Source organism: Leptosomus discolor, chromosome 7 (genome assembly GCF_034619465.1).
Source record: "Leptosomus discolor isolate bLepDis1 chromosome 7, bLepDis1.hap2, whole genome shotgun sequence".
Classification (NCBI taxonomy): domain Eukaryota; kingdom Metazoa; phylum Chordata; class Aves; order Leptosomiformes; family Leptosomidae; genus Leptosomus; species Leptosomus discolor.
Window position 1 is genome coordinate 8,523,770 of NC_141397.1, and position 26,315 is coordinate 8,550,084.

The following is a 26,315-nucleotide window of genomic DNA, read 5'->3' on the forward strand; positions in this document are numbered from 1 at the left end:
CTGCTGGGTCTTCTCTTAGCAGACCCTACAAATTCCCAGGGCAGAGCACCATCTCTTACTTTGTGTGTGTGGCACCAGCCACAGACACTGTGGCTTCTGGATGCCTGTATATATGTAAAATGATAACTCATCATCTTTCTGCACTTGTTTCTGCAAATAAGGTTTTTTGATTAAACTGCTTTGCTTATTCAGTTAGTCATTAAGGTCAATTACAAAACCTCATTTTTAATTTTTTTTCTTACTAAGAAGCAGTATCCTTCCTATATCATCCCTGGCCAGACTATAGAAAATCATCAATTATGTGATGACAGTCTCAGACCGCAATCACTTGTCCATGGCTGCAGCCCACTAGACACTTCTGCGAGGTGTAACACTACCTACAGCTTCCTTCAGGTTACAAAATGGTGAGCGTGTATTTATTTTTCCTAAAGAGTGCCTGTCAGATAAGGCAGCAAAGCATCTTAAAGGAAGAGTCTGAGGATTACATACCACTCTTCAGCTAGCTAAATACTTCCTCTATAAGAGTACATATTTAAAAGCAATTTTCCAAATCAGTTTTTAGAAACACATCACCGATTACAGTAAATATATATAGGAGCTGGAATCAATTCCATTAGGAGCTGCTATTTTAAAGACACAGCAGCCCACCTCCCAGAAGGACAATGAAGTACAATATGCAAGCTCATTTAATCACTGTATCCAATTACAAGGAGGAATAAATCATCACACACGCCTATGTCTGAATTTTAAAAAGTAAATAAATCATGAATAGTCAAGCCAAACGCTGTGAATCTCTGGATTCAGAGATTAGCAGGGGAAGAGGTGCATTCACTTTCCATTTGAAACGAGAGTATCCAAAGACTGTCAACAACATCTAATTATTTTAAGATAAATACAAAAGCTGCAAATTTTTTTGGTACAGTTTAGAGCTTGAGCATTCAGAGCTGCCATTCTCTGCAGTAGGGAACACAAAATCCTGACAAACATTGACCTGAGCAGAGCTTGTATATGGTCTAATTAACAGACTTCCCTAGTCTCTCTGCCCTGATTCACACCCAGGACTCACCTAAGTCACAGGGGTTCAGAAGAGGAGCTGGCCTTCTTGCTAACATTATGAATAGCAGCACTTTGGGCAACTGCTCCTGCCCTCTGCTGTAAACTCTTTCATCCCAGGCCTACCTGAGAGTATCCTCTAGGAGGATCTGAATGCTCTCCACTTGTCAAGAAAACCCAATACAGCAGCTTCTTGCAAAGCTGATGGCATTTTCATGTTTTTCCACACACTTTTGGAAAATTCTTATTAAAGATTTATCATTCTTTGTAATCAAGAACACAGTTGCAACTTCCCAATTGGCATCTTACTAACCTTGATTCCCTGAACAAATTTCCAATCCTTTAAACCGAGATGTTAAATCAAATGCCCTGTGGCCCATCCGCATGTCAAAACCCTCACCCGAGAAGGGAGATCAGATTCTCATTAACGCTAACACAATCTGTATGCACACATCAAAGAAAAACAACTCTTCATAATATTTACATAAGCTGCAAAAGCAACCCCTAAGACTTGCCAAAACTTTTGCCTAGACAGGCCATCACGCTGGAGGCTGTAACAAAATTTGCCTCAATCCAGTGACATCACACCAGGAGAGACCTCAGGAAAATGCTTTGTTGCTGCTTTGCAACAGAAGAGAAATATTTGGGAGAGTACTGAAGGTCTGGGGAACACATGGGAGAAGCCCAGCTTCAGCAGAGATCTCTCCCCAGGCAGAGACCCTCCCCTGCCTACAGGTTCAGACTTAGCTGCCCAACATCCATGTTTCCCAACTGACTGCATCCCAAAATCTCCACGTGTGTGCTTTGGGACTTCTGCCCACAGCAAACCTCTGGGGTCCAGGGGGGCCCCACAATGGCAACGGCTCCCCAAGGTCTCACACTGCCCTGGGGAAGGGCTCCCTGCCCACCGAGCAGTCCCGCTGTGCAGAGCACACAGCCCCGGCACAGATGCCATCTCCAAAGCCTTTGCAAGCTCTGTGTGGCCCAAGAACCCTACACCACTGTCACTAGGACATCAAGGAAGGAGCAGACAGTGTCCCTTCCCAGGCCCTGCTTGGGGGGACATCCCTTCTCTGGGTCACGTGAGGTGGAGAGAGGACAGCAAGGAGCCCACAGCATGGCCAGGGCTGCTTCCTCGCAGTCAGGCTGGGCTCGTCTGCATCCATTTGCCCGTCCTAAGACTTACATGGCTGCCCCTATGCACCCTGTCCATGCCCATGTGGATGAAGGTGAAGGTGAGGAGGTGTTTCACCCGCTGGGAAGTGTGTCTGTGCTGAATTTCTAAATCATCCAGTTGTTGCCTCCCTGCCACTGCTTGCTGGCACATGCCAGGATGGAAATTTTCCACCTGCCCATTAGAGTTATCTCGACAGACGGCAACACAACAGCAAGAGGAGAAGCTGTAGTCACCTTAATAGGCAAAATGTTTGCATTTGCCCGTTATTAGTGGTTTCCATGCTTTGGGGCAACGCTGCATGTTCGCTGCTGCTTTAAGACTTTGAATGAAAACCCCTTGACAACAGGGATCTGACAAATGCTATTTGTTTGTGGTAGTTTTTCGCTGTTGTTTGTTTGCTTCCAGCTTGTGGCTGTGCATCCCCCACAATGCACAAGCAGTGACAACAAACAAAATCCCATGGACAAGGCTTCTGTCAGGGACGGGAATGAAACCCAACAAGGGTTTCATTATTGTACTGATGCTGGGGGCTTTGAATTCACGACTGGGAAAGAACAAAACTCGTCTCTGGCTTTCTGGTTTTAGCTGCAGTAGTTCCTACAGAGACATCAACCAGCCCTAAATCCTAAGAAAAGGGGGTGGGGAGGGTTAAAGAAAGGCTGCTTGGGGAATCTGTAGAGCCTTCTGGGCAGGAAAAGGAGGAGGGATAATGGCAGGAGGGGGATGCAGGGTGCAGAAAAAAAAGGAAAGAAATTGAAAAGCAATGGAAGGTGAGGTATAAAGGCCTCTAGCAGTCCCAGGTCAGACAGCATGATTTCTCTATGATTACAACCCTGATTCTGGCAATTTAAATCTCCATCAAAACTCAAGTTCAAGCAAAGGAATAAAATCACAATTCATCCCAAATGCTGTCACAAGAAAGCCTAAGTTTTTTATTATTAGCGTCCCTCAAAATTAGATCCATCAATGCTGCTACTTTATTTACATTGATCCATCTTCCCCATCCTCCCACCCCGGAATGTTTTTGCGCTCAGTGTCCTTGAAAACCAGCCATCGCATTTTCACTTCAGAGAGAGAGTACTGATTTGGTTTCGGAAGGATCTCACAAGCGTTCCTGAACTGAGACAAGGTCATCTCATGATCTCAGCCCGGCTCAGGAGATGGTGATGTGAGCAGCTGCCACAGCTACAACTCACACTGGTATTTTTCACCTTGTCTAAAAGATGGGACAAGCAATTTACTTTATTGCAGTAACTGATGCTATTCCAAAAAGCTCTTTCTGCCAGAACCAGCTATACTCCGTGAGGGTAACTGACATCTCATGAGAAACCTTTGGCTGTCAAAGTGCTGTAATTCAGCTCCTATTTCAATCTCTGAAAGGATCAAAATTGACTTAAAAAAACAAGCAGGATTGCCTCCAATAAGAACCACATAGATTCTCCTAAAAGGCACTATACACCACTGATAACAAATGAGATCAAACCTTTCCTTCTAAAAAAGCGACAGCAATTTAAAGCCTGCATTATGAGTGTACCAATTGCAGTTAATGCATGAAGCTTTTGAACTTATGCCAAGCCTATGCTGCTCCATTATCTCCCTTTTAGACCGGCCCTTCCGCTCTCACAAAAATATTCCCACTACAACCACCTATTCCTACATCCAACAGTCGATCTTCTGACTTGCCTACTAAAACCAAAACCTAGCAAGAGAACACAAACCGCAGCAGAATCCCCTGCCAACCTCCTCCAGCACATAGCAAATCTGGCCTTCAGTAGCTGCTGACACAGCTGCTCTTTCCCCTCTTTTTTCTTTGGACGTGATTGAGAAGGCAGCAGCCAGCATCAGGGCAAGGCAGAGCCAAGCTCCACTGCATTTGATAATCCGGAGTGTGGTGGCATCAGTTTACCAATGCCACAGACAGGCTTCCTCAAGCAATTGTGTTTATTCAACCACACAGCAAGCAGAGGCATTCGGTGCTGTAACGCAGCTATTAAGAGCCCGCAGAAAGCCTCATCAGGCACTGCGCATCGGGAAATAGGCAGAAATCTATTCCAATTAATGGTTCACAAATAGGTCTGGAGTTGTGGCTTTTTGTTCTCAATTCCCCCGGGTGTCCTCTGAGCACGGGGATTTACAGAAAACGGTAAAGTGGGACAGAAAACAACTGCATCAGCACACTATATAACAAGGTATCACCTAACGGTAGTACCAGGCAGCATGACAGGGAGTTTAGTAAAGCAATGATAATTGTAGTTTGGCTATAGCCAAAACCAGTCCCACTCTTCCTCACAAAAAGACCGAGGCTGCTACTTCCATAATACCGTGAAACCATCTGAACTTGGGGCATGTTAAGAAGGATTGCGGGGGAAGGAGGAATTAAACAGCATGAGAGTAAATTTAGTTCACAAGGAGAAAAAAGCAGCTTTGAAGAACAGATTTCTTTCAGATTCTTAATACACAACCTCAAAGCACAGGTCTTCAGTGAATCCATCCTTCCACTCTGTGGGCGAGGAATGAACACGCTCTTTATATTCCTCAGAAAATGTTAATCTCACAAGAAAATCATTGTATTATAGCAACTTTGAGGACTGGAAACACTGGAATTCAAACCCTGAAGACAGTGTGTGAACTGTATTCTTGTACTCAAAGATGCAGCAAGTATGTCAAGACACAGTTTTATGTTTTCAGCATTCTTACATAAAAATTCCCCCACTCCGTCAAAGCTTCCTTCCAACAAAAATCCAAATTTCAGAGCACCATCTCAGACTTTTACAACATTACAGTGAGCCTGCTCTTGGGAAGAGAGTACTGAAGACAGCGTCCAGTTTTTCAACAGTCTGCAGGTCAGGGTTTGACAGCAAAAAGCCTTAAGAAGGAAGGAAAGGAGAACAACGTGAGCGGTGAGAACGAGTAAACACCCAGGAAAGATGGGAGACCTGTGGTGAAGGGCCCCACAGCTGGGGTCTCTGAAGGACTGCACGGTCTGTGGCTCCCGCTGGAGGAACAGGACGCGCGGATGCTTCATAAGAAGCAGCAACACTGATATTCCATTTTGCATTACTGGTTCCTACTCTCACAGTTAACTGACCTGCCAGCCCACACACCAGCCGTTGCTCTTCCTCTCACGCTACTCTCTTACAAATCGGGTCTCACTTTTCCTCTACTAGAAACAGCAGCTTTGAGATAACTGTGTGTGGTTTATAAGTAGTCAGCTTCAATGAGCCAAATTCTGGGAAAACATGAAGACAGGGCCGTATTTGCGGGCTGAGAGGATCTTGACAGTTGTGTCACCTTCACAGCAGGGGTTGTCCTCTCCCTTCACACATTTCACACTTGGTGGTTTAATCCCACTGCTGCAGGGGAATGGATCTCCAGTGGGCAGAAGTCAGTAAGAGTTAGCACAGTTCAGAATGTGGCTATGACTTTTTGCTAAGCCGATGTTCACTTCCTTTCCCTTTGACGTTCTTATGGCTCACTAGAACCATTATGACATTAGTTGCAACACAAGGGATCTGGCCTGCTTCATCTCCAGACCTGCAGCCATGGAACTGACCCAACCTCCAGTGTGGCGTTTAAGCCAGACAGGGAATCAACCCAAGCGGCTGGAGTACTGCTAAGATAACATCTCCCTTATAGAGGGAGATCTCTTGGGCATCCCCACTGTGCAGTGACTGCTTCCCTTTTTGCCTTTATGGACCTCAGTCCCAGCCTTCTGACCTGGGAACTACTGCTAGATTTGATGCTGACCAGCCACACTCAGGTGATTAGAAAAGGACTCAGACTAAGGCAGAAACTAAGAGGCAACCTCTGCTACTCTTTTTATTACTGAAACACACACATTTTTATAAAATAAAACCTTGCAAGTATTTTTATCCCTTCCATACTCACTTCTTGGCTTAACACCACCAGACAATCACAAATCATCAAAAGCACCATTCTGAAAAAAGTTCTACAGAAATATTTCTCAAATACACAAACATGCCTCTTTATAATCTCAGCTACTTAGTGCATCTGTTAACGTAGAGATACATATGATCATATATCCTTTCATACATTTGAAATACTTACTCCACTGGTTTGCTAATTCATATCACCTAGACTTCCAGTGTCATTAGGGAAAAGTGATTTTACAAATAACTGATTAAAACTCTTTAGGGCCACATTAGCTTTCCAGAAACCTTACCAAATTCCCAATGAACTTGTCTTCCACATACTTCATCAAAATGTTTGTATCACCCAAGTCTATTTTGCAGTACAGGAAATTAACACATTCTGCCTTTTAAGACTTTATAAAAATTTTTAAAGCCTTTTTTTGCTGTCAAAGGAAAATTATTCATCTTCACCCCTAAAAATTTCTCCTGCTAGACCTGCACTTCTCAATTCCTTTCTGCTTAAACCACTAAGATCATCAAAACCCCTCGTATTGTCTACAATGCACATCTTCATAATAAATGGTTTCACGCTAGGCTTTCATGGCAGCTCCTTATCACTTTCCCACATAGCAAAACATGACAACCAGTTATAACGAACGACAGAATTACAGAGAAAAGACTGAGGAACTCCGAATATCACAATCTAATTGACTATCATATATAATGTGTAGGTTTTTTTCCTCTGCAAATTTGACTCAAACACAAAACACATTAAACACTTGGGGCCCTACCGCTGCCCCTAGCTATTCTTGCACAGAGTACAAACAAATTTATTTAGGTGCCCAAGATGCCCAAAGGTGCCTCGGTGCTCCTGGGCACACTGAAACCCTATGTTTGTCTGACGGTTACCTCAGTTCCTCTCCTTCCTCGAAAGGGTCCACTCTGCTAGGCGTGCTTACACCGTGAAAAGTACTTGTGGTGATGAACTGATCCTGGTCACTAAGGATGTTCATCATTCCCCACGCTGCCTCTAGTTTCCGTCATTGGATATAACGGTGAGATAATCCAGGAGCAGCATTCCTGGACTCTGCCTTTCTGAAAGTTTGCCCTAAACAAGCTTTAGTACCCAAGTGCAAAAAAAAAAAAAAACCTTTTTCAGGCTCCAAGTCCTCATCTCCCAGAAATAACTGTCTGAGCTCCTGCCAGGAGACAGCATCTTAGGCATATTCCCCTCGCTGGCATTTCCTATTAGCTTAAGCACCGCCGTGTGTGACACACTGCCTGTAGTGAATCCCAGCCACGGCACTTCTTATGCAAACTGAATCAGCTCACTAACGTGACAGAAAATAACCCTACCAAAGGAAAAAAAAAAACAGTTTCCTACCAAAATATTTAGATCTACTTGGCACACGGTCAAACCAAGTATAGCAGAGGAGAGGGGCCACATGGCAATGAACAGGAGGACAACCGAAGGATGTCAGATCTTCCCATTTGGGCAGAAGCCAGTGTCACTGCCAGCAGCCTTGGTCCCAGCCTCATGCTATCCTCAGGGCTCCTGCTTCTCTTGTCCCAGCTACAGGTCCCACCGCTGCTGTCTGCAAAGCCATTCGGCAGAAAACCGTTCACTTTCTGCTGCCAAGTGATCACTCGTTCAGCTGTCCTACCTGAAGGAACTACTATCTTATTACTACCTTAGACTCTGATTAATTGCTTCCAAACTGCAATTTGCAGCGTGCGATACACTGGGTCAGATGAAAGATCCCCATAAAATAGAACAAGGTCTTTGAGACGGCCCAACAGAGGATGCCCAGGGTAAGAAAAAAACCAATGAAGATGACAAATGCAGAATTATCTTTCTCTGATACATCCTCCTAGCTTCCTGCAACGGGCAGTGCAGACTTTCCAAATGGGACATCACTGCACTGACGGAGTTTTTGCCAGGATTTTGCTTAATCTGTTTTTAAACCCTTCCAATCTTTGGCTTCCACAAAATCCTCACAACAATGATTTTCACAGTTTAGCCATGCATCATATGAGAAAATAACTTCTCTTTACTAGTTACAGACCCAATAATTCCATTGTGTTACAAACCACTTCCCGCACTATGGGAAATAATGAATAATCTTTCTTACCTTGCCCACAAAATTCATAGTCTCATAGATCACCATATGCCTCCTTTACAGAAATTGCTTTTCTATGATGACCACGCCTAGACTATTTATTCTTAGATGTATTTAATCTATCATTCTAATCACCCTCGCTGCCCTTTTCAAGCTTTTTGTTTTTTAGTTCATTTACAACCTTTCTGAGCTGGGGGAGAAGAAGGAACCATATTATGCATACCATGTTACACAGTTAGACAACGCTACAACTATGGTTCTTGCTTGTCTTCTTTCCTAATTGTCCCAAATACTGTTTGCCTTTTTGATCAATGCTGATTAAAAATTTCCAAGGACTATCCACACTATCTCCAAAGACCCACTTTTGGCATGATATTAGCCAATTCAGCACCTCTGCTGAATGTGTATAATAAAGATTTCCTTTTCTCCATGTTAGAAAATGCATTACTTTGCATTTTTCAAACTTGGATCTCATCTACAATTTTATCACGCAGTCACACAGATTTTTTTTTTCCTTTCATCTTTCTTCAGCCACAGGGCTGGTTTGAGGGGGCCCACTCCCAGCCTATTTTCCCAGTCCCACACTGCCCCGTTCTTTCTGCTTTCATGAAGCTATTTTTGAGTTGGATCAGCTTCCTGAACTAACTCCCCTTGCAGAGCCACCTAAGCAAAGTTTGTCAGTATGACGACAGGACAACATGACAGCTCAAACAGGCAGTCAGAGGTGGGGATAACAGGGTGTACAAACACATTATCTTGCATGGCCACCAAAGGTGAAACCATTGCTTCATTTGTCATGAGTCCCTTAACCATTTAATATTACCAGCACATGCTGTTACCTCAAGTTTCATCCCACAGTCAGCAGCACCCAGTCTGCCATGGTGATGTTAAACACTGACAACTTACTCTTAACCTTTCTCTCTTTTAAGTCATCATGCTTAAGAAAAGCATCTCCTTCCTTATCAAAAAGATCTTTCAATTTCTTTAAGGATTTTTGGCAAAGCATCAAAAGCATCTGGAAATACAAATATAAGATATAGGCAGACCAGACCATATACACCTTCATACTCCTCAAATCCTTAACAGCTCTACAGGATACACAAGATGTGACTTGAGTCTGCAAAAAAAGCCATTTCCCTTCCCTCTGTACAGTATTTCTGCATGCATTTCTTCCTTCTACTTTTACCTTTCTGCCACCCAATTTCCTAGCACAAAGTCATAACTTTATGCTGCAGTTTTGCATCTATGCAAACTCCTGTAAGCAAGTCCAGCTGCTAAAGATACCAGTACTTCTCCCCTGCTGTCCTCACCTGCGCATCTCTCACTCCCTGCCACCCTCTCCCTGCGTCAGGGGCAAACTTTGTGCCACTGACAGTTTAAGTGGATCAGGAGACTGATCTGCCCTAAAACTAATAATTTAGTATTTCCTAGGTTAGTATATCAGCTAGGACCAGCTCCCTGCTCCGGTCTGCTACAGAATCACACGACAGGCTGTAGAGGCAGAGGGGGACCAGTGCAGTGGCAGGAATGAGTGGTTGGGGAAGGCTGAGCTGCCTCTTTTGCCTACAGAGCCAGTTTATGCTGGAATAATGTATTGATAAAATGACAACCTTATTGCTTAGATGTTGCCCAAATAGAACCATTTCTTTTAATTGGCATCACATTTTCCACCTTCCTCTGCCACTGAAGCTGATTTATATGATAGATTACACACCACGGTTAGGAGTTCAGCAATTTCATATCTGAGTTCCTTTAGAAGTCTTTGGGGAGTAACATCTGATCCCGGTGATTTGTTACTATTCATTTCATTGATTTATTCTAAATCTACTTCTGCCAACACTCCAATTTGAGACAGCTTAGACTCATGTTGTACAAAGCAACAGTCCTGTGCAAGAACCTCCCCAGGTTCTCTCACACTGAACACTGATATAAACTACTATTTTAGCTTTTCTGCTATTCTTATGGTCATGTTTCTCCATGCACTCTGCTATGGGCATGTCAGTAATATGTGTTTAGCCCACTCAGTTCACCGAGTTTTCCTAAGACTTTGGGGAAAAGCTTACAAAATCCCTCAAAATGTTGACAGGCAACATTTAGTTACAAAGGACTGGTAAGCAGAAGAGTTAGCATGCACTTATTCTCTCCATCCTAAAAGCTGGAAGATAGGATCATGAAGTGGTGGGCAAATATTTATTCTCCTTGACACCAGTCCACATGCATCAGATACACTCACGGTGATTGCATGGCAGCACATTTTTTAACACCATTTCCTCATCAGTAATAAATCACAGCGAGCAAAAGTCCTAACAACATCCTTTATAACTAAGAAATAAACAAACAAAAAATATCAAAAAGCAATCAGATTTTTTTTCTTGGATTATTAAACAAAAGACAACACCTAGAAAAGGCAGAGCTGTATCCCCTTTTTGCAACATCGTTTAGCAGCTGACTACAACCAGCTCATGCGAGACAGTACCATTCTCCTAAAACGTCACATACAGTTCCACAGAGGGTGTCATTACCCAACATCAAAGCAGTGTCATTGGTGCAAGTGCAGAAACAGAATGGATTAAACATAAGTAACCCTTACTACACAGCATTTCTAGGACAGACACGGCCTGAAAGCCCCTCCTAGATGCTATGTTAAGATCCTGAAGCTAAAACAGCTTCTTTGTGACACAGAAAAGTTCCCACTAATCCAAGGATCATGCATAGTCCCAGATAAGGTGACACAGCATGGTACAAAGGTCATTACTCCTTTCTTTTCCTATTCCTAAGAAATCTAGACAATACTTACACCTTTCTGCATCTGTTTTAGCTACATCATGAGGATTTGTCCTCTTTTTCTGTCCCATTAACCCTCCTCCAGGCCTTTCATCATTTGCCATCCTATCTTCCATGATAGCTAACAAATACCATGCCTCCCACCTTGCCACAATCCCTTTCACCCAGTCCACTAAAAAGATGTATCAGTTAAGACCGACACCATCATGTTGCTCCACTCATACCATTCCTCATTTACAACCTTTCTCCAGATCTCCGTTTCCCACTGCTTCTTGCTCTCAAAGACCTTCACAAATCAATCTCCCTAAAATGAATCCCGCAGCAGGGTGGTAAAAGACAAGTAGTGTCATCAGATGTGATGAGGGAGATTATGTTCTGCTTCAGCAATGTTCTGATTAAGCTGCCCAAGAGAGGTGGCCCAGTGGCCTGAAGGAAATGGTCTGAGGGATCCAGGCAGGCCTGGAGAAGTAGCAGTGGCTGTGATGATCGCTGTGTCATTCCAGAGGCTACCAAACATTGAATGTGACCACTGCAAGGCAAGACAGTTGTCCAGGTTTGGCTGGGACAGAACCCCAGCCCAGCCATGCCAGGCAGGCCGTTAGCAGTTTGAGTCAGCCAGGGCAGCTGACCTGAGTGAGCTACAGGGGTGGCCCATCCACAATGTCATGGTCGTTACAGAGGGGGAAGGTTTGGAGAGGAAGGGGAGCTCCCGTGGGGTTCCTCCTGCTCACTAGGACTGCTGTCAGCTGTGACTGCTGCATGTTCATTTGGCTCAGTATAACTTTGTATACTTTTGCTAGTATTGGTGTTGTTTCATTAAATCTGTTTTCACTTCAACCTATGGGTCTCCTCTCCTTTTCCCAACCCCCCCTTCCTGCCTGGTGAGGGGTCATCGAGTGATAAAGCAACTGCTCTAGTTGAGCCCCATAAACAACAGTATGTTTGACTAAAGACCAGTCAGAGGATACTCCAAAGACTACATCAAGATAATGTCCTGAGAAGAAAATGTTGCTAATGCCCAAGAAATAAAATCTTCCACAGACGATTCTGAAAGAAATGTTGTAGTCAATGGGAAGATAGTAGAGATCCTGAAACACTAAGATTTGGCCTGTTGGAGATTACTTGTTCAAATCCCCATCCTTGATGAGGATTAGCCCAGGAGGTATGCCTTGCAGTTTATGACTGCATATTGACATATCTGAAGGGTCTCACCGTTCAATTCCTAAAACTTCAAATTGCCCTCTGAAGACATCCTGCAGTGATTCCAACAACCTTAGAGATGACTCAGAAGTTCATTACAGATATTTAAAATCTCCCTCCATCTCATGGTACGAAATAAGAACAGTCTCCTTGGAGGTTGGTACATTACAGGTTATAATAACTTAGTGAGATGAAAACTTTCTCCCTTTGAGAAGGAAGTCTGGCAAGCCCAAATTAAAGACAATGCCACAAGAACTCGTATATACTTCTGACACAGTCATCACAAAAAAAACCCCTCAGCCATTATACAGTTATTAAGTACGCTAAGCTTAGAGAGTCCTGCAAACCTCAGGCTTTCAAGACATCCTTGCCTACAGAAGTCACCTGAGCAATAGACTAGCCTAGCTGTGCACATTGCAGTGTCCTCTTTAGTGTCCTCAGTTGCTACAGCAGTGTTCAGCCACATCACAGACAACGGGATAACTCTTCAGGTTGGGTCCCCACCTATATTATAGCAGAGGATGCCACAGCAGAGTGCTTAAGGTATCTTACTACAGGTTTAGCAGCAGCTGAAGGGAGCCCCAAGGCCCGAGCTGGACGCCAGTTAAATCTATTCCAGATGAGCCCCAAAGCTTCCCTTTACTCTCCCAACTGCAAGCGGTACCTGCTGACTTGGGCTAGAAAATGGAGGATGGCCAGGAGCAATACATGGCGCATCATTCAGCCATGTCAGTGTTTATAAAAAGCAGTGCTTCATGACCATGGTAGCCCCAGGAGATAGTGGATTTTTTTTTTTTAATGACCATAGAGGGTTGCAGTTATGACTTGTTATACAAAGGGTGGAAATGAAAACATGCAGACTACCCCTCCTTGGGAACAGCGCAAAGGGTCAAACAGAACAACAGCCCCCTGCGCGCCAGCCTATGTAAGAACAGCTCTTTTTCATGTTCTTTACAGACACAAATAAGCAAACCAGGTTGGGGGCTGCAGGGAAAGCAGAAAGCCAAGGAAGTCATCGTGTAACTGGCAAACCGACAGCAGGAGCAGCAGCTGGGTACAACAACATCATCCTTTTATGTTCCACAAAGCTACGCCTGCTAAAACACACGCCTGCAGGACTCTGCAACTCGACCATCTTCTGAGATGGGCCAGACTGGAACTACAAAAAATACAAAGAACAGCAAATCCAAGCACACAAACAGCAGAAGGATGCCTTCAGGTGCACACACAACGACGTATGTATGTACAGTCAATATCCCATACTTCCTCGTGCCAAATGCCACTGAGTCTGCAGAAAACTGATAAAACCATTACAGGGGCATCTGTCACATAGAACACTGGTAAATGTAACTCCCAAAGTCTTTTATTTTGATGAAGTTCTGTATTACCAGATTAGTAAAGTCAGAAGAAAAGAGTGTATGATGAACTACCCTTGAGGAAGTGGAGGGCCGCTGGGCAAGGTTTAGCACACTTCTTTGTGATGGCAAAAAACTGAAGCCACAGCCACTTTGTTCTGTCCCTGGGATCCAGTTAACCCTGGCTACAGGGCAGAGCTAATTGTTTCTTTCTAAAAGGAGTTAGGGTAAGGCAAAGAGGTGAGGGGAAGCCAATCAACCTTTAAATGCCTTACCATCTGTTAACGAGCAGGCAAGTAGTGGTTTAGCATTTGTTTCAAGGGCAGGTTACCAGCCCCTCTCTGTAACAATAACAACAGGCTTACCAACAGCCTCCCGGTGATGGCAGGGTGGCAAAGAGAAAAGAAAGAAAAAGGCAGTACACGTGAGGATGTGTACAGCATCTAATGCTTTATGTTGGGACTGCTTCCTGTTTACAAACCCTAAAACATAATACATATCACTAGTGAAAAACTCATTGCTTTCCAGCAAGATCGTGAAGATGAAGCAGACTATAAAGACTGATATCCCTCAATCTGCATATGACAAATATTAATGGGAAAACTTATTCTGGATCCAACATTTGACCTTAAGGGGCCAAGGAAGGACCTTCACTACACTGCTTAAGAGCTGGCTCACCCAGAACTAGTCTGAAGATAGCTGTGAAAGGAAAACAATCACAGCCTCTCTCTGCAAAAAATATTAATGTTTAGGCAGACAAAAGCAGCCTCAGGAACATCATAATAATAGCACCAGCAGACAGTCTATATGTTTCTGCGGGGCATTCACATATCAGCACTAGGAATATGCCTATTGTCCCATATTAAACTAATGACTTGTTCTAAGAACCCAGTCCAGACGTTCCTCTAGGAATCGCAGATGTTATTTATATTTTCAGTCACTTAAAAGGATTAAAGTGCGTTTATTCTCAGTAATCTCATTTGTAGAGAGAGAGATATACAGGCAGCAGGAGTATGCGTTTTAACCCTATTGGGAACGATCAAATGCACAGCTTCGTTTACAGCCAGCTGCCTTCCTCGGCTCTTCAGTATTCAGGACCTCCGAAAGTCTCACCAGCCTGGCCGCTTTCATTAAAACTATCTATGAATTGCAAGTTGCAGGCACTTCTGATAAACTACCCCGGGAGCTCCTGGTAACAGCAAGCTGTGCCTATAGCCAAGAGATCCAGCTGAAAATTAAACTGCATGTCAAGTAGCCCGATCAATATAATAATCGCCCTAGGCCGGGACAAACTGCAATCTCTGGTTGACAAGACACGAGTACAGCATCAGGCTATGCGCTGTGCCCTGGGTTATGAGGAAATCTATAAGCCGTGCTTACCAAACTGAAGATGTGCCAAAGTACCGGGGTGGTGGCAAACCCAGGAGTTAGCCAGGAGGCTGAAGTGCACAGCAAGTACTCCGATCGATAAAATAATAGCTGCAGGCTATGAGGAATGGCAGCCTCCGCCTGAAGAGACACGGGTGCTGTACAAAGCCCGCCGCAGCCTGCGCTGCCCAGGCAGCAGCAAAGCCGCATGTAACAAAACAAAACAAAACAAAACAAAACAAAATAAAATCAAAAGGCTCAAGTTGCTGCTAAGTACGGGCGGCTCCTGAGCGCCTTCGCTAATTGCTGCCGATCCTGCCCCGCTTTGCCCCCTCCCCACCGCCGCTCCCCGCTCCCCGCCCCGCCGTGAGCATCAGGCCGGCAGCCGGCTTTGGGCCGGGGGTGCCCGGGAGCGACCCCCGCGCCGCCCCGCTCTGCCGCCACCGGCACCGGCACCTCTCCCCCGTCCCCGCCCGGGGCCAGGCGCTTCCTCGCCCGCCGCCGCCGCCTCCCCGCCGGGCCCGCTCCTTACCCGTCTCTTTGTCCTGGGCGGTTTCCAGGTGCAGGTCGCTGAGGAGATGCTCCAAAATCTTCTCCGGCGTCCCCGACACCACCACGTATCTGTCGGAAAGCAGAGAGTCCCCGGAGTCATCCTCGGTGGAGGACTGCGAGCGGCTGCTCCACTCGTCCTCCTCATCCTCCTCGTCGATGTACTTGAAGTAAGGCACGTCGAAGGTGGGCAGCGGCCGCTCCCCGCCGCGGCCCGCCAGCGCCTCGGGCACCCGCACCCTGCCGCTCCCCATGGCGCCCCGCTCCCGCCGCCCCGCTCCCCTCAGGCGCGCCCCCCGCGGGCCATCGCCCTGCCGGGGGCCGCCGCCACCTCCCCGCCGCCGCTGAGCTGAGCCCAGCCCGGCCCGGCCGGCCCAGCCCCGCGCTCCCGGAGCCGCGGAAGCCTTACCTCCCGCGCCGCTCGGGGGCCGGGCTGCGTGACCACACCTTCCGCAGCACCAGCGCTGCGCCGGCCTCCTCCCGCACCCGCTCGCCGCCGCCTCCACCGTCCGCCTGCCGTGCGTGGTGCCGGGGGGGGGGGGGGCAGAGGGGGAGAGAGGGGGAGAGAGGGGGAGAGAGGGGGAGAGAGACAGAGAGAGACAGAGAGAGACAGAGAGAGACAGAGAGAGCGCGGTCAGTGCCCGGGGCTGCCGCCGCCCCGCCGGCTCTGCCCGGGCAGGTCCGGCTGCCCGAGGTGTCACCGGAGAAGGGGGAGAGAGGGGGAACGGGCTCCCCTTTGTGAGCGGCGCTCGGCGCCGTGTGTGGGGTTGGAATTCGCGGGGGCGGAGGGTGGGGGATGCGGGTTTCCGTGTCCCCGAGGTGATGGTTTGTTTAGTGCCCCGGTGAAGCAGGGGACAGGTAACAATAGTCGGGAAAGCGGCGAGCGCTCCCCAGCACGGCAGCGAGGCAGCAGCAGGCTGCACCTTCTGTAAAGCTGCTCTCCCGCACTTCAACAAAGGCAATAAAACCGGCGGGACAGGCTGCCTCTGAGCATCTCCTAAAATATTCCCTGTACGAATCTCCCTCCTTTCCAACAACTTTTTAACTTGGGGAAACAAACACCCCCCCCCCGGAAAGCGGAGCCCGGCGAGCACCCCGCGGGTGAACCTCGGCGGAGCTGCCGTGCGGGCAGTGGCTTTCTGCCTCCCGGCTGCCGGGAACGAAAAGGAGCTGAACAATCATCCCTTTCTGCACACGCAGCCCGCACCCAGCGAGCAGCTAAAGCCAGCTGACTGAGGGAGGCGAGGGCTTGCTGCTGACGGAGCAGGGCACGCTGGAGCACGGCGACTGCCGAAGAGCGGCTGGCAGCCCCCTGCGAGACCCTCCTGGCACCGCAGGGCGAGCGACACAATAGAGGCAGCTGGTTCGATGCCAGTACATCCAGTGGTTACTGTTCCTCTAAGTCTGACCTGGTTTAGTTACACCGTTCAGTATGTCAGGCACATGTATGAAGGCAATACTCATGTCCTACTCAAAGGAAAAAACCCAGCATTTGCACATCCAGTGTACAGTATGCGGCCATGAGAAAGACTTCAAAAAATTGAAGTCTGGGCTAAAAATTGCTGTGGAACAGATCTGGGCAAAACAAGGGAGAGAAACCACTTTATGATCCTTCTTTCTATTATTTTTTTTTTTTTCTTATTCCAAGATCCAGCGAGTCTGATTGCTGCTTCTGGTTGTCACTGTGGTGCAGGCATGTCCACAGATGCAGCCCCTGCCCTGAAGAAGTTTTCTTTATCTGTAAACAACATGTAGAGCTGATCTATTAAATTTCTGCAAGGTCAGACATACAGGTACTGAGCCAATTAATGTCAGATATTCATTGTAACACTCCCAGGGGACACTACTGAGCAACTGCGTTACAGGAATACTGATGCATAATTGTAATCTTCCATTTCACCGGCCGTGTGTTTTTCTTGACTATGTATTTGAAAAGCTGCAATGAAAGAAGCAGCAAAAGCGAAAGAGAGGAAGGACAAAACCAGGTGCAGCATCAAAACAATTCAGTAACAGGGAGGTTTAGCCAAACAAATCAATCTCTCCATTTCTCTGTCTTTTCTCTGGCGTCCTCTAAAACAGCCCCGATCCTCGTTTCCCTGTGCTCACTGACATTCCAAAGTGCAGCCCCTATGGGGCATATATGCGATGTATGGTGCTGTATTTGTACAAACCATCTATTTCCACATATATGGGAATGGATTCTAAGCATACCCATATACACTACATACATGAGCAGCTGGCAGCAAGTCAACAGGGAGCACCAGGAGGGTGAAAGCTCGCTCATACTGAAAGGACATTAACAATGGTTGTTCTGGAAGACGGTGTTCCCCCTTCAGCATCTCACCAAGGAGAAACATTTTCAAAAAACCTTTTGGGTAATCACATGCAAATGAACCACACAAAGTGCCCCAATGGTGAGATATTCGTAAGGCTCTTCCTCTTGTCCTTGCCTGTTCTATCAATCTCAAGGAAGGGAAAAATCAATCTGTTTTCTCAGGAAAGACAAAAATTGTGCAAAACCAAGGCCAATCAGGTTCAATTTGGATTTTCATTACCTATAATATTTATTTCCAAAAAAAGGAGAGGGACAGAGAATTTCTTTATTTTGCTATTTTCTTTTGAAAATAATTTCACTGTAAGGGAAGAATCATTATTTCATTAAAATCCTGCTTATGCGTGACATATTTTTGTGTTCAGTCAGACCCTTTAATCATACCACAAGCATCAACAATTAACCTGAACAAAGCAAAACACAAAGACAAGTCCTATGTATTTTCCCAATTTTTACAAGTTCTGATTTCACCGCAGATATTACTCTAAAATGACACCAAGGCACGCTTCATTTATCGGAATCTTGAATGGTCCATGAAATAATTAATCTCGCTGGAAGAAAACCGGGCTGCTCTCAGCATGCTCCAGATGAGGAGGAGGATGCAAGGGGCCCCCAAGTGCCAGCAGTGTGAACTGAAGAGCAAGGCAGCACCCTAGCCGAGTCCCTAAAAGCCAGCAGACGGACTCAAGAAACATCCTTATTGTTCCACCAACTAACAACGAAGCCTCCCAGCACTTTCTCAGACGCTTACGGAGCCCGTAAGGACCCTGCACCGACCAAGCAGGAGCACAGCAGCTCGGGGTTACCATCTCTCCCATTTCATGGCCGGGCAGATGAACTGGGGCAGAGAGGCTGCCGCAGGGTCGTGCTCCAAATCAACAGCAGTTTGCTCGGGTGACGCTACGCTGGCACCTTGGCGGCCTCTTTGACATTCCCTTCGCTCCAGCGCAGAGGGTGGGAGATGCCTCCCAGCAGCCGGGGTCAGAACACGTTCGGACTCGTGCTTTCACAGAGGCGGGACAGGAGGGGGTACAGCACCAGCGGTGCCGCAGAGGTGAATCGCTGTCTCACTTCGCATGTAGCTTTGACTCTCCCTGTCTCAGTTGTCCCTTCAAAAGTACCATTCGCACCCTGCTTGGGTGTTATAATCAATCCCTGGTGCACACTACCCATCGCTAGGAAATTTAGCTAGTGTTCATGAAGCTCTGTGTGTGTCAACCATTCTATTTCATATTTATTACAGATTTTAATTAATCATCTTTTGATAGCTAAACACAGCACTATCAACCTCTACGTCACTTCCCAGCAGGAGTTTCAAGTAAACAGTAAGGCCCTCTGGACTCAGTGCATCTTCTGACCAACATTATGGCAAATTTTCCACTCCTCTCATCCATCTTCCTAATACTGAGATAAGCCATTTATCTCCTGGGTAATGTATTTTAACAGCAGACAAGTGCTACCTTTATTTTCAGCATGAAAGGAACCCTGGGGTGGTATAAATATTTATGTGCTTATAGGAATGAAACAGCTGGAAGTCCTTGCTTAGCGGGCCTTAACTTGTGCAGGTTATGCTTTGCATGAGTAGGAATATGACCCTCTGAATTACCACTGGGGCAGAAAAAAGCAGAGGTACCTACGGTAGTCTTGAAAACAGCCCAGCTTCTTCATTAGGTTTTATGTTATTTGACATTAGGTTTCTGGGTTATTTGCAATTGGCCAGGAAGAATCTGATCTCTGGCCAAAGCAACGGGTAACTTTGGTATCTGTCAGGGATTTTTCCATGTCCCTTGAATTCCTGAGTTTGGCCTTTAATTAATTAAAAGAGGAACCAACACCCAGAATGTGCTGCCTCCCCTCTTCCTAAGAGAAACATCCACTGCTAGAAACTGCGTTGAAAAGCTGCTCTGCTTTCTAACAGCGAAAAACCAGTACGCTCTGCAATGGCCACAGTATATTCAGAAGCCTGCTTCACCGAAAAGTAATTGCATTTTCACATCATTCCTCCATGGGACAGGACATCTGTGCAAAGACTTACTTCTTTATCTTACCTATTACTGAAGTGCCTTTTAGGTTGAAACACCCCTAACTAGCAATGCAAAACAGGCACTTCCCAATAACCGAATTTTTCTTCCACATCTCTCCATCCGCTTTTTTAAAAAAGGGACCAGACCCAGAGCTACCCTGGCAAACCCCAGATCCAGAGAGACTCCTGCACTGTTGGTTCCAATGGGTAAAGAAGTCACACAGCAATTAAGAGATAAACTGACTAGTTTTAATGGAGCATGGAAAACCCAGTCTGCAGACAGATTTTCCTGCTGCCAAACAACCAAGCAAAGGCAAAGTGAATCTTCTTTGGGCAACACACAAGAAAGCAAACCTCACACAGGCTACCTACTTCAAAATCACATTTAATAACAAAGCAATTGCCTCCTCTAGGAGTTATGGGGGGCAGGCACATTTTGTTTTCATACCATAATTTGTTAGAACTGACTCAACACAATCAGACCATGCTGATCACTTCTGCCTCTATATTCTTTTGATGCTGGTGCCAGGGCATGTCCTTGAGAGGTTAGGGAAAAGGCCTAAGTGAAGAATTCCCAGGGCTGTTTGTGTTCTGAAGAGGAGACTGTCCTTCCCTAGTGAATCCATGGAGCTTTCCTGCACAGACTCGAATATTTCTGTGTAAGAGGTGTGAAATACAAGAGTGGAGGCTAGAAGGGGGCTCAGAAGCACAAGTGTAAAGGGGCTTCCACTGCAGTGCAGGGAAGGTGGTCAAGTAGGTGACAGCAGGACAAAAGCCACAAAATAAAAAGATCCTCATTTCAGAAGACTCATTGGTTTTCCTCGGCAGGTATGTTTTTGGTTGGATGTTATAATCCAACCCTGGTGCATGTTACCTAAGTAAAAGAAGAATTACAAGAACATGATAAAGACAGAAAGGTCAAGTCTGAAAACTGGGAAACGCTGACTGGTATTCTTTAATTTAGCATCTTTGAATAAGACTTTTGTTTTAAATACTGTGTCCTGCTCCTTCACTACGGCTCTGCCTTGTTCAGCATCTATTGAGGACTTGCTGGGGCACTGGGTCAAAGCTGAGACAAAACATCCTTGTCTGTTGGGACCCTGCTGTACCCACTGCAAAGGCTGGAAGCACCTGCCTCTGCAGTGTGACACTGAGGTCCCCAAACCTGCCCATTGAGAACTAGTTTGGACACAGCAAAAGCCATAGAGCTCCTTTGGCTCAGGGCTTCGTCCAGGCTCATTACATCCTACGAGCAGATCTTGGCCACAACGGTCGAGAGCCTCAGCTGTAAGGAAAACCCTTTGCCGCTCAGGCTGAAGCATGCTCAGATCTTACCAAGCCTCCACATATTAACCTGCAAAGCTCTAAAAACTCTTTACAGAGCATGTACAAACTGCGTTTTTTTGGCCTCTAACTTGGGCCAGATTTGGGTGGATATTTATGAAGATGGCAAAAACCCAAAGATTCTTCCCCAAAGGGATTTCAGGTCCCACTTCAGAAGTATAAGGGCATACAAGCATAAGAGCTTTTCAGAGAACTACTGCCAGGGGTTTTCTTAACATAGCAAAACAGTATTTACCCCTAACCTTCCCTTAGCAGCTTCTGAACCATGGTGGCTGAATTTTTAATAAAAAAAATAAATAGGCTGAGGCAGACACCTTTCAGAGTAAGCAGATAAGATGCAACAACTCTCAGAAGCAACTGCAAATGAAGTCTTACAATGTGAGGCATTTGCCAATGCTAGGAGTAGACAATGAGCTGCGTCCTAGCTATAAAATACAAACATATATTACGAACATGAAAGAAGGTTAAAAAAACCACCTTAAACCATTCTTTTAACAGCTTCTCCTCTAAAAGACACTTTCACACCGCATCCATCAGACTAAAGATGATTGCCTGCTTATACTTCACTATGTTTTTCCCTGGAATCAGACTGCAGAATTAGATTTAAAGTCACCAAAGTACAAATAGTTGTACAAAAATGACCCCATTCTTTACAGGCTATTCCTCTTTATTTGACAAGAAAATGGAAATGAACACATCACAATTAAAGTGGAGATGGACGACAATATGTCTGATCTCTGTGGATAATTCATCTCAGAATATGTTGCTGTATTTCAGTTTCAAGACAAACCAAAATCTGCATTAATAGGCTTGATTCACTTTCAACTACAGCAGGAGAATAGCATTTCAGAGTCACGAGTACAGCTTATCCAAGCTATATAAGGAGGAGACCGGTATTTCTTCTGCCATGGTTACCCCCTCTTTATTCTAGAAAGATGAAAATAAAAAATAGCTACTATTCTACCTCTACTTAAAATATCACAGCACAAAACATTTTCAGTGGGACTGCCTATTTTGTAGTTAGTTGCACAATCACCACTTTTTCCAAATTTCAAGGGAAAAATTACCTTACAGGACTGCAGGAACACCAGCAGCAGATTTTCATATGCCAATTCTTAAGAATCAAAAAAATTCTTACATAAGGCTGTGTTATTTTCTTTCACTATAAAATTCAGCTCATAGCATATTCATATTACATTTTATTATCTTTCTCATCTCATGAGATTTTCTCCACTTCTTCTTTGTACTCTTAATATTTTTGTTTCCCCCTGCAGTTGTTAAATCTACTTTCATAAACATGCACTAATTCACAGTATACTGGGAGAAACGGAAATCCACTACTGACATTAAAATGCCTTACACAGTGATTTTGTTTTGGCTCTCAACGACTTCTGACCAGTCTATAAAACCATAAAACACTTTAAATGATCCGTCCACCGTCTCCCCCCAGCAAAGGGCACCCAGGGATCGTACCAAAACTTCCCGGTGGTCTCACGCTGAGCTTTCTGCCTTGGAGATGCACAACAAAGAGCCGACACTCGGCTCAGCATAACCTCCTCTGAATTTATCAGCTTCACAAATGGTGGTAAAATGAGCACGAGCCACATCAGAGAACAAAAATCAAAATCCTTTGTTGCTGAAGCCAATCTTGAATATTACATCCAATAACACACAGAACCAGCCCTTTTAGAAAAACTGTTGGTGCTGTCATCTGCATACCGAGTATCTGCGGCAAAGGCAACGTTAATAACAAGTTACCCTTGTAGAGGGGTCAAAAGGACAGTGCTGGTAACATAGAGATGACAGACAACAGGCATCAGGGAAAAGATTAATATCCCTACACAGTCATACATCAAGGAACTCAATTTTTGCCTGTAATCCCAAAACTGCTGAGAGTAGGATTATTTCTGCTTTCCCCATTACTAAGAAGAAATAAACTGCTCATGGGAATAGGGCACTGCTAAACATGAGCCCTTATGTGAGCACAAAGGCTGCGGGTAGGTCCTAGGGCAAAAAAAACCCACGTCAGTTGCGTGATGTTCCAAGCAGTGGTCCCACCACAAGCGAGGTTGGGGTTTCATCGCGCAGGCCACTTAAAAAACATGAAAAAATCCATGTAGTTCAAGAAAGACAAAAGGCGCAGAAGAAGAGGAGCTTCACACAGCATTTTATAGCAGGTGAGTCACAAGAAATGCCCTAAATCGAGACCAAATTGTCCATATACCTGACTGGCCCCCAGTTACCTTCAAGTATCATCATTTAAGGTGAAGCACTTTCACGGATTGGGCTTTAACGAAAGGAAGCAATACATCTAACACAGGGAAAAGGGCACACTTTCTAAAATAACATGAAAAAACCCATTACTGGTGTCACAGCCACTGAAGTAATGATATCATAACCTTAACACTTCACAACTCTCTGTCGGATCATGAAAAATGTCTTTTTAAGACAACTGAAGGCTATGCATTTCAGGTTTCCCTTTCTTGGAGCACATGCTCTTCATAGCTATTAGTAGATAAGTTTGACAGCCTGACAGAGAGCCACCACCTTGGCAAGGACAACCTAGGAGACCTTCTCTCTGTAACTGTACTAAAGCAGAGGGGAAAAAGAAAGGAGGAGGGAGTAGGGAGAGAGAGACAAAAGACGTGAGGACAGTATTAATATTGTTATCATTCTCTCACAGCTGGCAGGGCAGCACTTACTTCAAGAATACCGGGATATAGAAGAATTGCAGGCCTAGCACATGTGTGTTTGTACGAAAACCTGCACCACACCAGTGCAAATTAACATGACTGTAGAGCAAAAGGGGCAGGAGGCAGCCATCCCTTCCAGTGGGCTTGCAATCAGCGTGGTGGGCCGTGGAGCTGGTTGGAAATTTTCCAATACAACTTTTTTTTTTTCTATTGAAAAAACGTGGATTCACTACAACGCCCTCCACCGCCTGCACGTACTGCCAGCCCCAGCTTGGCAGGGCTTCTGCATCCCCTGCCCTCCAGGAGCTCATTGGGCCTGGAGCTACAGCCTGGAGGACCAGGTCCCAAGGTTTCCAGAGTAAGTGGCAGGAAAATTAAGTCTGTATTTCTGTCCCAAGGGAGTTTTGCAATTGTATTATTTTCACCAGAATCAGAACGGAAACCTTTTTTCCCCCCCAAGCATGTAAAGTTTCTTATAGGACAAAATTCCAAGGACCAGAGGCATCTCCCTTGCACATGTAGATGAAGCAACAGTTCAATCCCCCAGCTATCAGAGTGTCTTCCAGTGATGTCAGTGGATCAAACCTTAGCTGCAGTGACAAGCATGAGGGAAATGATACAAAACCTGCAGGATTTATGTCTTGGCCAGGAAGGGGGGAGATGGCTGAGGATTCGAGGAGGACTGCAGACTTAACCCAGATACCCCAGGACTGGTAACACATGCTACTATTGCCATATGCCTCAGGGAAAGAAGTACGGAAGACGACTGACTAGAGATACAGAAGTTATACTTGAGAATAATCTTAACATCAGAAGGGTGAAATTCAAGAAATTACTGGGATATGAAGAAACTAGAGAACAACTTGATTAACATCCAACAGGGCTGGAACTTGGCTTCTACAGCAGCCCCCATACAGCTTTCGCACAAGAATGAAAACTGCAGAAGATTGCTCACCACATTAGTGGATTTAATTTATTAATGTAGACTAATATTCACCTCGGTAAGGACACGTGTACAAAGGCTTTACAACCTTTATAGTGGCCATAGCGATAAATAAGGTCTCCTGAAGGAATGGAAGAGAGATGGCAGTAAATATATGACACTATCAGCTTTGTATTGCTCTAATTACCAGTGCTGGACACATACAACTTCTAAGTCAAACAGACAAGATTGCTGATCCCATTCTTTGCCTTTCACTCCAATTCATACTTGGTGTGAAGTAAAATATTATTTTTAAATACTGACTTAGCCACTTACTGTCTGCCAGAGAAACCTTTGTCTCTTGCCTTATGTCCATAGCACCTATCAATACTGACAATGCCATTACTCTAATTTTAAAAAACCCCATAATTAAATATATACACATTATAAGCCACAATTCCAAACTTGAAGACTAACACTTGAGTATTAAACTCAGGTGCTGCTCACTACATTTATCACTGTAAGGCATATATCTATTTTTGAAGCATTACGCTCGCAGAAGGACGCAGCTGATTTTTCATGAGAGAATACTTAGCAAAGGCCAGGAACTGGTTCTGGCTTCGCAAAACGCTTAAGATAAACTCTAAAACAGAGAACACTATATAAAGCTCGAGCTCATTCTCAGGAACTCCAGAACCAAACTCTCTCAAAAGCACTGACATTTAACATGGGCTTCTAACAGCAAGTGTGAAAAAGCACTAAGTGAGGGAGTAAAAAAAGTTCCAAAGCTAATGTTTAAAATAAAACCAATTTATTTAACTTCTAGACCAAGAGTAGACATCACAAAGTAGAGTTTATAGCCTGTGTTCTGGCGGTGGTTGTCAACTAAGTTAGATATAATGCAGTGATTTCTTTTGAGAAAAGCATGAACCACTATGAATATAATTTTCTTGGGTTTCAATGATGGTTTTAACTCCTTCCAAAATAGCCTGAAATGACCAGCCTTTTTACTAATGCTTTCTAATGGTTCTTTTCTTGCTAATTAATTCATGCATCTAAATCATTCAAAAATAGATAAGCCACTAATCACTTGCAGACTTGATAGCATATCGTAAGTAGACAGCAAGGCGTAGAGGATGCAATAAGGCTGCCAAAAAGAAAGGAAAAAGGAGTTTGAAGGAAAAATAAAGCTCACTCCTTCCACCTAATAGCAGGAGATTTGATTCTGCATTTATTATGTAGGATAAAATGGTCACTGATGTCAATGAATAGTCTACTACAGAAATGAGAAAAATCAGGCTGCTTCTATACAGGATGCTTTTTTCTAATGTTACATGCACAGGAGCAAATTAAAGCCTCCTTTTTTTCTTTTTTTTCTTTATTTGGTATGAGGTTGGCTGTCCACATTTAGCAAAATTAAAAAACAAAATAATAAGGGAGGTGGGAAAGAGTAGGTTAACAGTTACCAGCTGTTATCAGCAATACTTCATTCAGAAGTGGAAGTTGTAGAAATAAATAAATTT

At 45.0% G+C, this 26,315-nt stretch overlaps 1 protein-coding gene across 1 annotated transcript in view; it reads right to left on the minus strand.

Moving 5' to 3' along the window:
* Positions 1 to 26,315, minus strand: part of RAPGEF5 (Rap guanine nucleotide exchange factor 5) — a 157,686-nt gene that overhangs the window by 46,483 nt on the left and 84,888 nt on the right. Inside the window, exons 10-11 of the mRNA XM_086468129.1 lie at positions 15,888 to 15,991; positions 15,462 to 15,550 (exon numbers count right to left, since the gene is read on the minus strand). Coding sequence (XP_086324255.1) covers positions 15,462 to 15,550; positions 15,888 to 15,991 — 193 coding nt within the window. The remainder of the gene's footprint in view (positions 1 to 15,461; positions 15,551 to 15,887; positions 15,992 to 26,315) is intronic.